The sequence below is a fragment of the Protomyctophum parallelum genome (genome assembly GCF_964188405.1).
Source record: "Protomyctophum parallelum genome assembly, chromosome: 8".
Lineage (NCBI taxonomy): Eukaryota > Metazoa > Chordata > Actinopteri > Myctophiformes > Myctophidae > Protomyctophum > Protomyctophum parallelum.
Genome location: NC_139703.1, coordinates 15,311,262 through 15,326,772, shown reverse-complemented (window position 1 = coordinate 15,326,772; position 15,511 = coordinate 15,311,262). Strand labels below are relative to the sequence as shown.

Below are 15,511 nucleotides of genomic sequence, written 5' to 3'. Positions count from 1 at the left end.
ATAATCATGATAAAATGGCGCAATTTTATTCTACTCTGTCTGTGACTCATAGGAGGGCTGTGGGCAGTTCAGAAACCGTCTTCCAGTGACATCATCGATGGGGAATACAAGCTAATAGAAACGGCAGGCTTTCTAGTCCTGAAAAGTTGCAATGCGAAAATGGAAGCCATCATTCTCACGATAATGAAAATCAACATATTTTTGTAGAAGAATCTTGTTTAAAAAAAAGTCTGCCTAATGATGATGTCACTGGAAAACGGTTTCTGAACTGCCCACAGCCCTCCTATGAGACACAGACAGAGTAGAAAGAAATTGCGCCATTTTTTTCATGATTATTAGTGAGGACCTATTATATGAAGATAGGTTGAAAAGTGGTGAAGTGGTCCTTTAAGTAAATCATCGTGGTGCAGCATGTGGAATTTAACCGTATGTTTGTTTTAGCAGTTAGACATCTTTCGATGTGCTAACTAACTTGCTAAGCCTAGTACTGACCAACTCGCCACAATTCTCACGCCCATCTCCAGATCTCCTATACTAGACTTAGCTAGAGGCCTATACTTCATATTAAATCACAAGTGGAACTGCATTACGCACGCGCGCGCGCGCACACACACACGCGCGCGTATGGAAAGTGTGCCCGCGAGGCGGGCGCGCGGTCGAGGATCACTTATATCGGACGGTGAAGTTATGCGCGTCATGGTGTCCAGAGCTGACCGGACGGATTTTAAGCTACAGAATCTAGATTCCGACGGGGAAATAATATTTCATTAGTGTGTTAAATTGTCAGACTTACTACAACTTGAACTTGCCATCATGCCAGATTCTGGGGCAGAAAAGGTAAACTATAACTTTATACACATGACTATGCACTAGTAACTTATTCCCCATGCAGCCTGGTCAATAGGGATCGAGCCGTTTATTTTTTTTATTATTTCAATTTTTTATTTTTTTTATCATTTCAGTATTTTTATTTGAAATAATTTCAAATTACTCTTTAAATGTGTAATAATTTGAAAGTTAAATCTAGCCTAGGCTACTGTTGTTATATACTGGTGGTGGAGAAATATACTCATCGCATTTAACCCATGTGTCAATTAATAATTTGTTCCATATCGAATTTCATGTAGCGCCTATCGGCAAACAAATATTTAAAGACATGTAGCTTTATACTAACACGATGCTTGTGTTGATCTGATTGATATGATGTTTGAACTGGCAAAGTGCATTTGTAGAGTAGACTATATACCTACTTGTAACTTGACTCACTTCTGTGTAATGGCAGGGAAATTCTCGGACATTGGCACTTATGGTCACCTCATGTGCCATTGGTGGCACTCTTCAATATGGCTACAACCTGGCCATAATGAATGCCCCAACAATAGTAAGTTTGATTCCTGTACGCGTGTGTGTGTGTGTGTGTGTGTGTGTGTGTGTGTGTGTGTGTGTGTGTGTGTGTGTGTGCGCGCGCGCGCGCGTGTGTGTGTGTGTGTGTGTGTGTGTGTGTGTGTGTGTGTGTGTGTGTGTGTGTGTGTGTGTGTGGTGTGTACAGTGCTTGCTTAATTTAAGAATGTTTTGAATGACTATACAGTATACAGTGGATAAACTTCTTGCACCCTCATTGCAGTTGCATGCTTCTTTCATCACATAGAGTCATAGATGATGCAGGACATGTGATATGTGTGTAGTGTATGTGTTTGTGTTTAGTAAGTTAATTGAAGTAGATTTGACAATGCTTACACTATGGTGTTTTTCCTTCCTTACAGTTTATTAAAAACTTTATAAATGAGACATTTCTGGAACGCTGGGACATGCAGTTAGAAGATTACCAGGTGACTCTGATATGGACAATTATTGTATCCATCTTTTCATTGGGGGGCTTTGTTGGCGCTCTTCTTGCTGGACCTATGACGATATATTTTGGGAGGTAATGCAAGGACTCTTTAACTGACATAACTGAAGTCTATGAATGTGTATGACTGAACCTCATGAAGAGTAAATGATCATCCTACTGTAGTAGGCTACAGTACAGGCAGTATATCAAGTACACTGTTTGATCATTTACTCTCATTGCATGGTCTAATGGTCATACTTTATGATGTGTATGTCCTGGTGCTAAATCAAGGAATTTATTTACAGAAGGAAGACGTCATGAATACGCCATGTCACTTTCAAAGACGCTTTCATGGGTGGAAAACCTTGCACCGGAAGTTCCTTCTTTTTCATATACCTTGGTGTGAAGGCATTATGGTGCTTATTTATGACTAGAGAAACCACAATGCCTGCATCACTCCCACAATGCAGCAGGGCTCAGGTGCATGGCCAAAGAGCACAATGAGAAAAGATAAAGTCAACACTCCGTAATGTCCTTTCATTTTTTAATTTGTCTCAGCGGGACACACAACAGACACATTTTGAATCAGTCAGTCTTCATCAGCTTTCAGGTACAGATGAAGTCTGACTGAGTCGAAACGCGTGAGGCCCGGTGAGGCCAATTAGTGGCTTCACTGGGACACACAATGGATTAAACAGTGAAAGGACTTCTTTCACTGTTCAATTACTGCAAGTGCTGACTTATTTATGACTTCTAATGTTTGATTTATAGTCTGTCATGTGAACTTGTAGATCTGATATGTTTGGCATGTGATGGAAATATTAAGGATGGCTATAAAATAATAGCCAAGATCAGAAACCCAACCTTTGTAAATTCACCTTAAAGATGTAAAACTATGAAAACCTTTAACCCAGGTGTTGTGATCTCTAAATGGACCCTCAGTCTGGTTCTGACAGGCTGGTAGTGTGTGCAGGCTGGGTGGTGTGTGATAATTCAGTTGAAGTATTCCTTTGATACGACGACTGCAGTGTCGGGCCCGGGAGAAACAATAACGCGACACGAGACAGTATCACGCTAAAGGTTCACAAAGTTTATTACACAAACAGGGAACATATAATATATGTTCTCAGCACTATATTATAGTGCTGGATCACAGTGACGTGACAACAATATATGAGACATAGAAACGTGACATGATAATGACAATGCAGCAAGGCTGACCTTACTGGCGCTAAGATGTCTCTCGTAGCCTATCTACAAAGTAGGCGACATTTGGTCTGAAGTCTGTCAAGGCCAGAAAGTATTTTTTTGCCACTCAGTAGGCGTTCTCACATAACTTCTGGGTACGATGATGATGATGTCACACGCATACCCTCTATACCAGAGCATACCAGAGCATCAGGATGTTCTTGATGTTTGTATCCAGCCTTGTAATCGTGCTCCACAATACTCTGTTGTGTCCCTGACTCCAGAGAGAGACACTGCTGAGACCTGACCTTGTCTTTATGTATTGTACACTCTCATATCATATCATATTAAAGCTTAACAGCAGGGAAGACAACCAAGCCCTCAAGTCTGTAATAATATCTGGTGTGCTTGGAACAATGGGAACGAAGATGTATCCAAACAAGAGACAGGAGGTCCCAGGCACTCAGAAACAGTAACAGAAAGGAACATATGTATTATAAAAGCTATATTAGCCACATTAAATTCATATTACACCTTGTTTATTATGAGACTTCATTGCATTCCTGGCTCCAAGTGTGTTTAGAATACACGTACATCAGAGAAAAAGAGAAAAGAGAAACCCCTCTTTTGCCAAGGGATGCATTAGACTTCTGGGCTTCAGGCACTCTGCTCTACACATGCATTTTGAGTTGATTGAGTGATAACTATATTTGGATATCGATACACTAATGGGACATGTAGAAACGCAAATGATTGTCATACCCAGAGATTTGTGCAGCCTTTATCAGGTATCTTGCCTGATGAAGGTTGTATGACCGAAACAATATCAATAGAATTGTACCGGTATGTTAGTAAAGATAGTGTGTGTGTGACTACTCTCTTTTAACAGTAACAATGTTCTTCTTTTCATAGGAAGAAATGTATGCTGTTGAACAATGTTTTCCTAATGAGTGGTGCACTGTTGGCTCTGACAAGTAGAGCTGCCAAGTCTTATGAGATGATAATAATCTCACGTGTCCTGGTTGGAATAAACGCTGGTATGTCTAATTCCATTCTAGAGTGATATGATTACAATATTGTGTAATACTTTGATCGGTTGTTGGTTTGACCTGGCATATAGTATAGAATTACGTACAGTATCATATGGCTATATGATGGATTTAACACTAGGATATTGCATAATCTAAAAATAGAGTTAAATGAACACTTTGGATTTTATTATGTAGGAGCAGTGGCCAGTATTCTAACACAAAGATAACTGAGTGACATGTCAGTTTGACATGAGCTTATGTGATAAATTCATGGTGTAACAACTCTAACCGTCTTGTTGACAGGCATCAGCATGAATGTGCAACCCATGTATTTTGGAGAGAGTGCGCCGAAGCACTTACGAGGCGCTGTGTCTTTGTCTTCAGCAGTCTTCACATCTTTTGGAGTGGTGTTAGGACAGGTGGTTGGACTCAGGTATAATCAAAAAATCACACCCGTTTGAAGTGAGGGGCACTATATATATTAAAGTCTAACTCATGTTGATTAGGTGATGTAATGGTGATGTAAAACAAACGGTGTCAAAACAAACATTAAATTCTCTTTATTGTTAATGGCATTTAATGTTTGTATTGGGGACAAGATGATGTACATTTTCCCTTCATTGTCAATGGCGTTTTTAAAACAAACATTAAACAAACATTCAAATATTGTTCGGGGGAGGGAAGTCGCGTAGACAGGACGATCTTTGACTCCAATGGGCTGGGGTGGCGCTCACAATTGTGCATATTTATAGATAGATAGATATTCAATATCAATTCTTATATATTTGAATGCTTTATAATGTTCATGTGAATTCATCTGCAGAGAGATTTTGGGCAGTGAGCCCTACTGGCAGTACCTTCTGGCCAGTAATGCAATTCCTGGTTTCATCCAGCTACTAACACTGCCATGGTTTCCAGAAAGCCCCAGATACCTGCTCATTGACAGGGGTGACAAGGAAGCGTGTGTGAATGGTAACTAAGTACTATTATGTTCAAATCAATTTTTGATGGAAAAGTACACTTTAACTGCTTTCAACCTGTCGTCCCTATTTTGGGCATGTCATTATATAGGCAACAATTGTCAGAAATTGTCAAAAGTCTCAAAATAGTGAACATATCCAATCTGTAAGTTCACAACACATCCTAATGTGACACATAGAGAGTATAGTATACTGTATAAGTATAGGGCTTAAGTTATTGTTTTCAGCAATAAAACATCTGTATAAGACTATTTAGGGCCATGTAAAAGTATAGAGACATTATTTGCAGGTGTTTAACTAGCTGTGGTATTACCTTAAATTCAAAAAGGAATCCTTCACTCTGCCATGAGAACAGTCGGTGCACAACAGATCTGCTGATGTGTATCTGTTGGGGCTTTCTCCCTGTCAGCTTTGAGACAGCTGCGTGGATGCGAAGTCCAGAGCAATGAGCTGAATGAGATTCTGCAGGAGCAGGCTGAAGCCAAAGGTGTGAAGCCCAAGGGACCATGGGACCTTTTCACTGACCGCAGTGTCCGCTGGCAACTCATTTCTGTGATGGTCATCAGCAGTGCCATGCAGCTGTGTGGCAATGATTCGGTGGGATAGACACTTGGGAAAAGACATGCTACATCATTCTGCACACATCATCACAAAGAAAATCACCTTTTTATTGCCAATACTCTCTGAGTAGAATAGGAGTTTGTTAGTGGGATTAATCATTGCTTTTCAGCTGTGCTCTTTAAGTTGTAAGTGGGCAACTGGCGGCCCGCGGGCCACATCATTTAATGTGGCCCCCAGGTAAATATCAGAATACTGATATATTATTGATTTCAGCTGTTACAATTCCAAACATGCAAACATGACTCGCTTTACTTTACAGTCTATATATGTAGCTTTACTAGCTTAATGATTAGTATCAAAATGTTTAAAAATAATAATAATTACGTCCAATGAATTCGGTATTTAGTTCATAAAGTTAAACAGTTCTATAACTAAATGCACTTGAATTAAAAAAAAAAGTCAAAAAGTCAAAAGGTAATTCAGGATTTCATTTCAAATATAGCAAAAATAGCTGATCTACAAGCTCAAGACGTGTTTTGAGCTTGTAGATCAGCTATATTTGCTGCAACAGTAATATGTAATATGGCCCTCTGGAGTGAGTGTGGAAATATAGTGGCCCTCTCCATCGTCAAAGTTGCCCACCCCTGCTTTAAGTTACAAAAGGTTACTCTATACTCTATAGGATCAATGTCACTGATACCCAGTGAGATCACTGTTGTACTGAAGGTATAACAGTCACCCTGTAAGCCTGATTAGACATTTGAGATGGTCCATCAAAAATTTATACTCTGTTTGGATGTTTTACACAGAAATTTTAAAGAATGCATGTGGTTGACGGTATTTGTCCCCATTGTAATGCTGAATGAGTGACATCTAAGTAACATCTAATAAGTTTACAATAGCTAGCGTTAGTAAGAGGTGTAAGGTGTTTGTTTATTACCATTTTGTATTTGCAACTTAATGTTTTTATTGTCATTGCCGGGGAAAACAATACACTTAATACACAAGCACAACATAGGTTACACAGCAGTAGGTTCTCAATACAAAATTCACATTGTCTAGACAGCAGCAACATTAAAAGTAACACATAAAATAAAAATAAATCATAAACTAACAATAACAATAATAACAATAATAATAATAATAATAAAGCGAAGAAATGTAAACATGAGTCTTTCATGTTTACATTTCTCATCTGATCGAGTAATTCAGTCAACGGACATGAAAGAAAAATAAAGGAATCAAAGAGAATGATAAATAGTAGATGTGAGTTACAGAATGTACCATACATATTTTTTATAGACACTGTCACACAATGCGCATCTACCCACATCACATTAAACATTCATAATGTTGTAGAAATACATCTTGGTAATGTTAAATCTCGATGCGTGCGAAGGGCGTCCATTTCTTAATACATTTCTCATTTTGTAGCCTCACCAAATAAGTAATTTCTTCCATGTCTCTAATTTATTTTACTTTATTGTTTATTACCATTTTGTCATGAATGTTCATAACTATAGACCAAGAACTGCTTTTCCTGCTGCAGTAAGCCGCCTCCCTCTCTAAAAAATGCTGATTAAATAGTTATGGGTTTCAATGATTTCAACCAGTACTGGCAGCTTTGGGGGGGGATGGGTATTATGTAAGTTATGTAGCAAATAAACCATCTGGGTAAATCAGCTTATATCAACTTAACACTTACAGTTAATCATGCTCTGCTCTGATAGTCATTTGTGCTTTTCCTTACAGATTTATTTCTACGCTTTCTATGTATTTAAAGAGGCCGGGATAGCTGAGAGTCAGATCCAGTATATCACAATTGGCACTGGTACATGTGAATTCACAGCCTGCATACTGTGTGTAAGTAATCTTCAACAAAACCAACTAATGTCTTATGTAACTACCTACACTACAGTACCTTGAAAAGGGAATAGAGACCGGCCCCTACTTCTGTTAAATCCTTAATCCAGACCAGTGGAATGTCTGGGTTTGAATAATTCTGCTTATATACGTTTCACATTCCAAGGGCCTAACCCTTTATATATTGAGCATGTTTTTGATATACAAATTATACCTTACAAGAGCACAATGTGAAGTTAACCACTTCAACCGTACTTACAGCATTGAAAAAGGAGGGACCTTTTTCCTCTGTAAAGCAAATCTCTTTGCCAAACAATTGCCTTTCACTGCAATTTTCACTAAATGTTTTACTCTTTTCGCTGAATATGAATACTGTTACAAGAATAGTGCATGCTAGGGGTTATGTGACGTTAGAATAGTGATGCTAGGGGTTATGTGGCGTTACTTAAATAAATAATAGTGATGCTAGGGGTTATGTGACGTTACTTAAATAAAGAATAGTGATGCTAGGGGTTATGTGACGTTACTTAAAATCAATGTATAATTTCTACATTTTCAGAACCTTCTGATAGAACGAAAGGGACGGCGTTACTTGCTGATGGGCGGTTACATTTTCATGACTGGTTGGGCAATAGTGTTCACGATAGCCCTGTCATTTGAGGTATTCATCACATTTAAAAATGTAACTGACTGTAGAAAACTAATATTTTCTTTCACAGGCAACTGCATTTTCTTATTGAGTTTGTTGACTTGATCATGCATTACAAAAGCTCATAATGCACATAACTACAACATAGACATTTAAGGTAGTTTACAGGGGAGTAAACTTAACATTTTCGACAATTTATAATTTGTTGATTTACATTTGTTATTTTGTTGGACATTTTGGAACATTTGTCATTGCTGGAATTCATTGATGAATTTCCTGTCATGTCCAACTTTTCAATGCAACTGTCTCTCCACTAGGAGGCAAATGAACAATTGGAACAGAACACAAATTGAAGCTGATAAATTATCTCTCCTGATTGGATGAAATTGTACCTTAAACTGAAAATGTATTTTCTCTTTACTAAAGAGCTGGTAAAAAACGGATACAAACACCCTATAGCAATGATTATTGGAATATAAAGCTTTAAATACAATTATAATAATACTCTAATAATTTTAGTTCTTTATTTATCACTAACATACTAACTTTTGGCATATTATTTTCCTCCCGTTAATAAAAAAAAATAGCACATAGTATCTTGGATGCCCTACTTGAGCATGACATGTATCTTTACCTACATTCTCAGCTTTGGAATGGGACCAGGTCAGTTGAAAACCTATTACTTTGTATTGAGTTTTACATTACCATACATAAATCAGATCTACAGACTCATAACATACTATGAAACACCTTTATGTCTTTCATATTAAACCTTAACAGTAAGGCATGCTCTAATCATCTTAATGCAATTCAATTTGAATGTTTGACTGACTCACCCTGCACATTATTTGAATGCCATCAATATTATATATTTTGTGTTTCTCTCAGCCGGAGTGACTGGAGTTCTGCCTACAGAAATCTTTAATCAGGCTAGTCGGCCAGCGGCCTACATGATAGCCGGCTCCATGATGTGGATCAATCTCTTTATCATTGGAATGCTCTTTCCATTCTTGGTGGTGAGTCTCATTCAAGACATCCACTTATATATACAGTTAGACATGTACAAGAATGCAGTGAGAAAAGAGACATATCCTCCCATTCCACGGATAAAATCTTCAGTGTTTAATTTACTTCTGAGAGTGACAGAGAGGCACTCGGGTGGCATCCCTGCCCTGTTCTCTCCACCACAGAGGGTGTGTTTTCAAATCCACCGTGGTGCAATGGGCTTTGTAGTGTTTGGGGGAGGGAAGTCGAGCAGGGAAGGTGATATTGGTCATTGCATGTATACTCCGACAGGCTGTGGCAGCACCTGTCAGCAAGGAATGTTAGGCGGGAGGAGTAGGACGAAGGACACATCCTCTCTGAGGGGGATACAACAGCAGTGACAAAAGAGAAATGTGTGTGGGAAGGAATCAATTGGCATAACGACTAAATTGTCAGCATTATTTGCTACCCTAAATTTAAGAAAAGTAAAAAATCACACCTGTGTGAACTAAGTGGTGTACTCTGTGTGGGGGTCCCCGGAACTTTCAGACCCACAGGAACGCACCCAGGTTGCCGGCCCGGAACCACTTTTGCACCTGTTGGTACCCTAAACATACATAGGGACAGACGGACATTGCTGATCCTTGAAGTGGTTGCACCACTTAAAAAAGAAAAAAAACTTATGAGAGTGACAGTTTTACTGTGGAAGTGTGCATGTAGCCACACATCGTCACCATAATGCATGTCTTTCTGAAATGCTTTTCCTTTTGCAGAGTGAACTGGGTCAATACTGCTTTGTACCTTTTGGTTGCGTATGCCTGTTGGCCTCTCTGTATGTGGGCCTGTTCCTGCCTGAGACCAAAGGGAAGACTCTACCAGACATTACCAGTGAATTCCACCGTCTCAACTATAAGGGCCAGGAAAAACAGAATTCATCAACCACTCAACCTCAGTATCAACTGGGTGAAGTGTGCCATTCCACTTCCTTATAGACCGCCCTTAATGTTTTTTGTAACCTTTTTTTAACATCAATAACAATAAACACAAGTCAAGTGTATTTTATTATTTTTTATTCATGAATTAATTATTGTTATTACCGGTATTACCGGAATTGTTATTGTTACCCTTATTATTATTATCATCGTCTCGTTATATAATATTGTCGCTGTCAGGCAGAAACCAGCTAACTAAATCTAACTTTAATTTGTTTTTAATTAATCAAATATTGAACCAATGAAAAGTATTAAAAAAAAACCTCATTAATTAACACCTTTATTTATACTCAGGAATACAATTGAGGGCAGGCCCTCATTTTCAATGTAGCCGAAGTTAACACAAGTAAAATCAGAATACATCTATTACATTACATTATAAAATCAGGGTAAATCGGTGATGTCACTTAAGAAAGACTAAGCTTCAGAACTCCCAAAACAAACTAATTCGACTACTTCTCGCCCTGGGTCCAATGACCCACCTCTTTCCTTTTTTTGTGATGACGTTTTTATTTCGTTTTGTTAAAAAAAGGTTTCCTCCACTCCACCACCCCACAGGTTGAACAGCATAGACAGTCAGGATAAGCAAGCAAACAAATACAAAATTACAATACAGCAAGAAGCTAAAACAAGAGTCAAGACAGGTACATTACCGTTGAAATGAAAAGAAAGACCCACTTCTTTCCAACCCACTTTGCTAGTCTAAACTGGCTCCGGATTGAAGAAAGAGTTAAGCAATTGAAAATGGGATTGACATTCAAAATTGTAAATGCAATCTTGCCCTCAATGCCCTCAGTGCCTGCATACCTGACTAACTACCTCAAAGAAGTGAGCAATACCCACAGCCACAATAATAGAGGGATCAAGAACAATGATCTGGTACCACCCACTTTCAAAACAAATATGGTTAAATTCTCCTTCTACAGCACCGCCACCCAAGCGTGGAACACCCTGACCCCGGCCCCTCCCTCAACAAAATGCAGATCACTTGCATCTTTTAAAACAGCAACTCTACAACCAGCCAACTCTCAGCAGGCGCAAGGGAGAGGAAATTATGTTTTTACCTGTGATGATATTGAATTTTGTTATTGTTCATGTCATGTCTATGAATTGATTGCATAGGCCAAACAAGACGGCAAGGACATTTTTTGGTGCCATCCCTTTTGTACTTTGAGTGTTTGACTGTACTTTGTTTATACATTGTCTAATAATAAACCTTTATTTGTATAGCACCTTTCATGACATAAAATGCAGCTCAAAGTGCTTTACAGAGCAATGGAGAAAGAAAGAAAAGACATAAAACATTAAAAATAATAGTAATGCAATACAGTGAGGACATGAATAATTTTTTTTTTTTTAAGATTGTAGAAGTGGGTCTTGAGCTGTGCTTTAATGTCTACAGAGGCTGCCTGTGGGAGTTTGTTCCATGCTGTCGGCCCGTAGAAGCAAAAAGCTGCTTCAACGTATTTTTTTGTTGCCCTTTTTTTAGGCGAGCAGGCCAGCAGTGGAACTGTGGAAGATCTGAGGGGGGCGGTTTGGAACATATTTAGGCAGGCAGTCATGTAGGTAGGAAGGTGAGAGACCATTGAGAGCTTTATAAACAAGTAATATAAATTTCAAATCAATCCTAAAAACAACCGAAAGCCAATGCAGTGATAAACTAATAAACTATTCAATCAATCAAATATCACTCAGTTCCAGCATGGAGCAAATATAGGCAGGGAGCATCCCAGCAAATGACTAAAACTGTTGGTCAAACCAGCTAACTCAAACTTGTAGAGTTAAGTTTGTCCCCCATGGATTAGAATGACGAAGTGAGACATTAAAAACATAGCTCCACATTAATGGTCAAAAACCTCATAACCCCACTTGAGCTGTATAGGCCGGGTAAAGTGATGATAATATAGGCCCTAAGGATACATTCAAGTACCTGACAATGTATAAAGTCACCATACCAACTTTGATGAGGCAGTATTGTGTTGTTCTAAACCTTTTCTTTCTTTCATTTCCTGAAAAGTTTAAAACTGGTTTCTGCTCGACAGCAGAGATATTCTATTGTTGAAGGTTACATAGGGGCGAGAGACGTGACAAGGAGTAGAGTAGAAGAGGGTGCAGGCTCTATAGAGAAGACTAGGCCCAATACATTACCCGTGCTATGATTAGGAGAAGGTAAGGAGTGGTTGCATGAAGATGATACTTGTCTGTGTGGGTATTGTCACCTAGATGAGAGGATTGAGTGCCATCTTTTATTTTTATATGGAACAGCACGGAAGTACAGTAAAACACTTAAGGATAACACAAAAAAGTCCTGGTGACCTGTTTGCATTGTGGTCCTATTAAATTCATCAACAGAGCATGGAATAGAGAGAGAGCATTCAGTCCTTCAAGAAAATCCCCAAGTGGAACTGGAACAATGATGTAAAGAGGGACATTGTATTTAATTGAAACATGAAATGTATTTACTGTATGTTTGGCGTTGTAAAATTAATCCTCATAATGGTTTTAAGGGATGTATTTGTATGCATGTATGTATTATTGTAACTTGCATTATGCCTTTACAGTAAGTAGGCTACTGTTGTAGCCTATGCTGTACATCATGGGTTTTCAACAGGTGGTCCGTGGACCACTGGTGGTCCGTGAAGGTGTTGCATGTGGTCCCTGACCATGCATTTAGTAATGTAGGAAAGTGAAGATTCGTATTTTAATTTATTGTATTGGGTTAGGGTTAGAGAAAGTTGAGAAACAATGCAGTAAATGATCTGGTGACAAATTATGACGCATCAATGTTGTCAGTTACTGGGAAGTCGGATGTCAAGAACTTCCACAGAAAAGTGAGTTAGAATCTCAAGGGAAACCATACCGGATTGCCTGGTTGAGTCACCATTACAAGGAACTGTGCCCATAATCAATCGCAAGTGTTTGCTTACTCATATAATAAGTTACAATGAACAGCAACATGAGTTTAATATGGAAGGTTAATTTCTTTCCCCCACACCATGACCATATCCCCCCTCCCAACACAACAATGGTCCCAGGTTAATTCTCAGTCAGGGTGGTGGTCCCCAGGTTGATTCTCAGTCAGGGTGGTGGTCCCTGGTTCATACTCAGTTGAAAACCCCTGCTGTACATGAAATGCAATCGAAACCTTCCACATTGTATCATTGTTTTGTAAAGGAGTAGCATAATATAGGCCCTATCATTATCTAATATTGTGTGTGTACCTTGATTGTGATACCTCACTCTACTTTCACTAAATTAGAATCTTTAACTTTCTATTGTTTGTTTTTTGTGATTATTTTTATTATAATAAAACAAGGATGGTTTTGGACATGCAAGGTTTCCACCTGACTGACAGTGGTGATTTATTAAAAACCGCACAGTACAACAGAGCTTCACACTCACAGCACAGAGTAGCCTACTTCCATAAGTGTCATTTGCTCATTGAGTAATCAGGTTTGGAAAAGAGGTAGTCTATTTTGTGAAAATCTTATCTTATTTATTTACATGCACAACTGAAAGTCTAGCTGGGAATAGGCCTATACTTTGAGTAACTGCAAGGTGTAGTAGCCTATAACCGCGACTCAAAGGTTTCTGTTTCATGAGAATCCTTCTGTTTAGTTCAAAATACTACACTTGATTTATGGGCTGTCATCCCGAGCGACAGGTTGTTTATTGGAGTCATTGAGAGTTCACTCAGTTCAGTGGCCAAATGTGAGTGATGTCCAAAGTTCTTAAAGGTATATTCAGTGATTTCACTTAATTCAAATATCACTTATTTTTTTGTTTTGTTGTGATAATCCTCCCTACTATAGAGTGTGCTGGCCATATAAGGAGTTCCTTCCTGTCCCCAGTTAACCCCTGGGGGTCAAAAAAACCTTAGGTTTCGTTTTTGACTCTCTATCCTGATTGGACGAAAGGTTGGGTCCCACAGCCAAAAACTAAACCTAAGGTTTTTTGAGTGAAATCACTGAATATACCTTTAAGTAAAAGAACGGTGCACACTGAAATTCAGCAATTAAAAGAGGAATGGACTGAACTATGCATTCATCCTAATAGGCATGTAGCTCTGGTGAAGAGGCAGTGACCACATGTTTACTGAAGCCAAACAAAAAGAGGTATTGACACTTGACAGGTATAAAATCATGCACCCCACTGTCTTCTGCTTTTTGATTGATTGATTAGTTAACAGTTCACAGAAAAAAGCACACCTACAGTTTTATACAAAGGCTGCTAAAAGGATAAACCCAGAAAGCACTATGGCTTGTTTCCAAACAATAATTTACAAAATATGCAAAAACATCTATAAACGAGTAGTAAACAAAAAATCAGGCTCTGTGTATTTTATGTTTTGTTGTAGTATTTCCAATTGTAAATACTTTTACTTTACTCCACTAGCCTACAGAGGACAAACGAAAACAAGGAAACAAGGTTTTAATAATGCCAAACAATAAACATATCCTTTCAAACAAATAAGTTCTCCATTTATACATGCTTTATTTTAAACATTAAATATATCTTTTAAATAATCAAACATCTTCTAAACAATGTGTTTTAACAATAAAGTGTTTTTACACAATAAATGCCAAATTTAAATGTCTTAAATTAACTTTTAAAGTAGACATTTTAAAGGTATATTCAGTGATTTCACTTAATTCAAATATCACTTTTTTTTGTTTTGTTGTGATAATCCTCTCTACTATAGAGTGTGCTGACCATATAAGGAGTTCCTCCCTGTCCCCAGTTAACCCCTGGGGGTCAAAAAACCTTAGGTTTCGTTTTTGGCTCTCTATCCTGAATGGATGAAAGGTTTAGGTCCCAGCCAAAAACGAAACCTAAGGTTTCTTGAGTGAAATCACTGAATATACCTTTAACCAAATTATTAAAGTCATTTTCAATTAAACATTTTAGATTACTGTAACCTTTAAGATTGAATAAACTTTAAGAACATTTGTTAAACAACAAATGTTATGTATAAGTATTTAAGTAAGTAAGTAAAGTAATTAAAGGGAAAAACTGAACTTTGAGCTTGTAGATCAGCTCCAAGTAACCTAGGCATTTGACATACCTTTAAACATGGTAAATCATATATATTCACATTGTTGTAGTCTTTTAAGTTAGTAAACATAAATTTAAATGCAAACTCAAACTAATTGAGGCTATACTGAAAGTTCCAAACTGAACTTAATCTACAGACATTAGCCCATTAAGGCCAGATTTTTAACCACATTAAGCAGTAAGGCTAGCATAAAGTAGAAGTAGAATAAAACAGTAGAATACGTAGAATAAACATAACCGACCATTGGCGTCTTTGGGGGTAGAGCTCTTGGGTAGACCTTCAGCTTGCTTGTTAGTTGTTAGTTGTTAGTTGAGTGTCACCACCACGGTACAGCCAGCCTTTAACAGGTGTTCAATCAGCCAAATGAGCACCAGCA

At 38.1% G+C, this 15,511-nt stretch overlaps 1 protein-coding gene across 1 annotated transcript; it reads left to right on the top strand.

The window, feature by feature from the left end:
* Positions 1-813: 813 nt before the first annotated feature.
* LOC310862917 (solute carrier family 2, facilitated glucose transporter member 11-like) lies at positions 814-10,079 on the top strand (the record flags this gene model as incomplete). The annotated part of the gene is made up of 12 exons (XM_083771038.1): positions 814-837; positions 1,283-1,381; positions 1,764-1,924; positions 3,932-4,056; positions 4,354-4,483; positions 4,874-5,022; positions 5,440-5,627; positions 7,344-7,454; positions 8,014-8,115; positions 8,691-8,766; positions 8,992-9,119; positions 9,861-10,079. 12 exons carry the CDS (start codon positions 814-816, stop codon positions 10,077-10,079), a joined length of 1,512 nt encoding a protein of 503 aa, XP_083627164.1.
* Between the last annotated feature and the right edge of the window lie 5,432 nt (positions 10,080-15,511).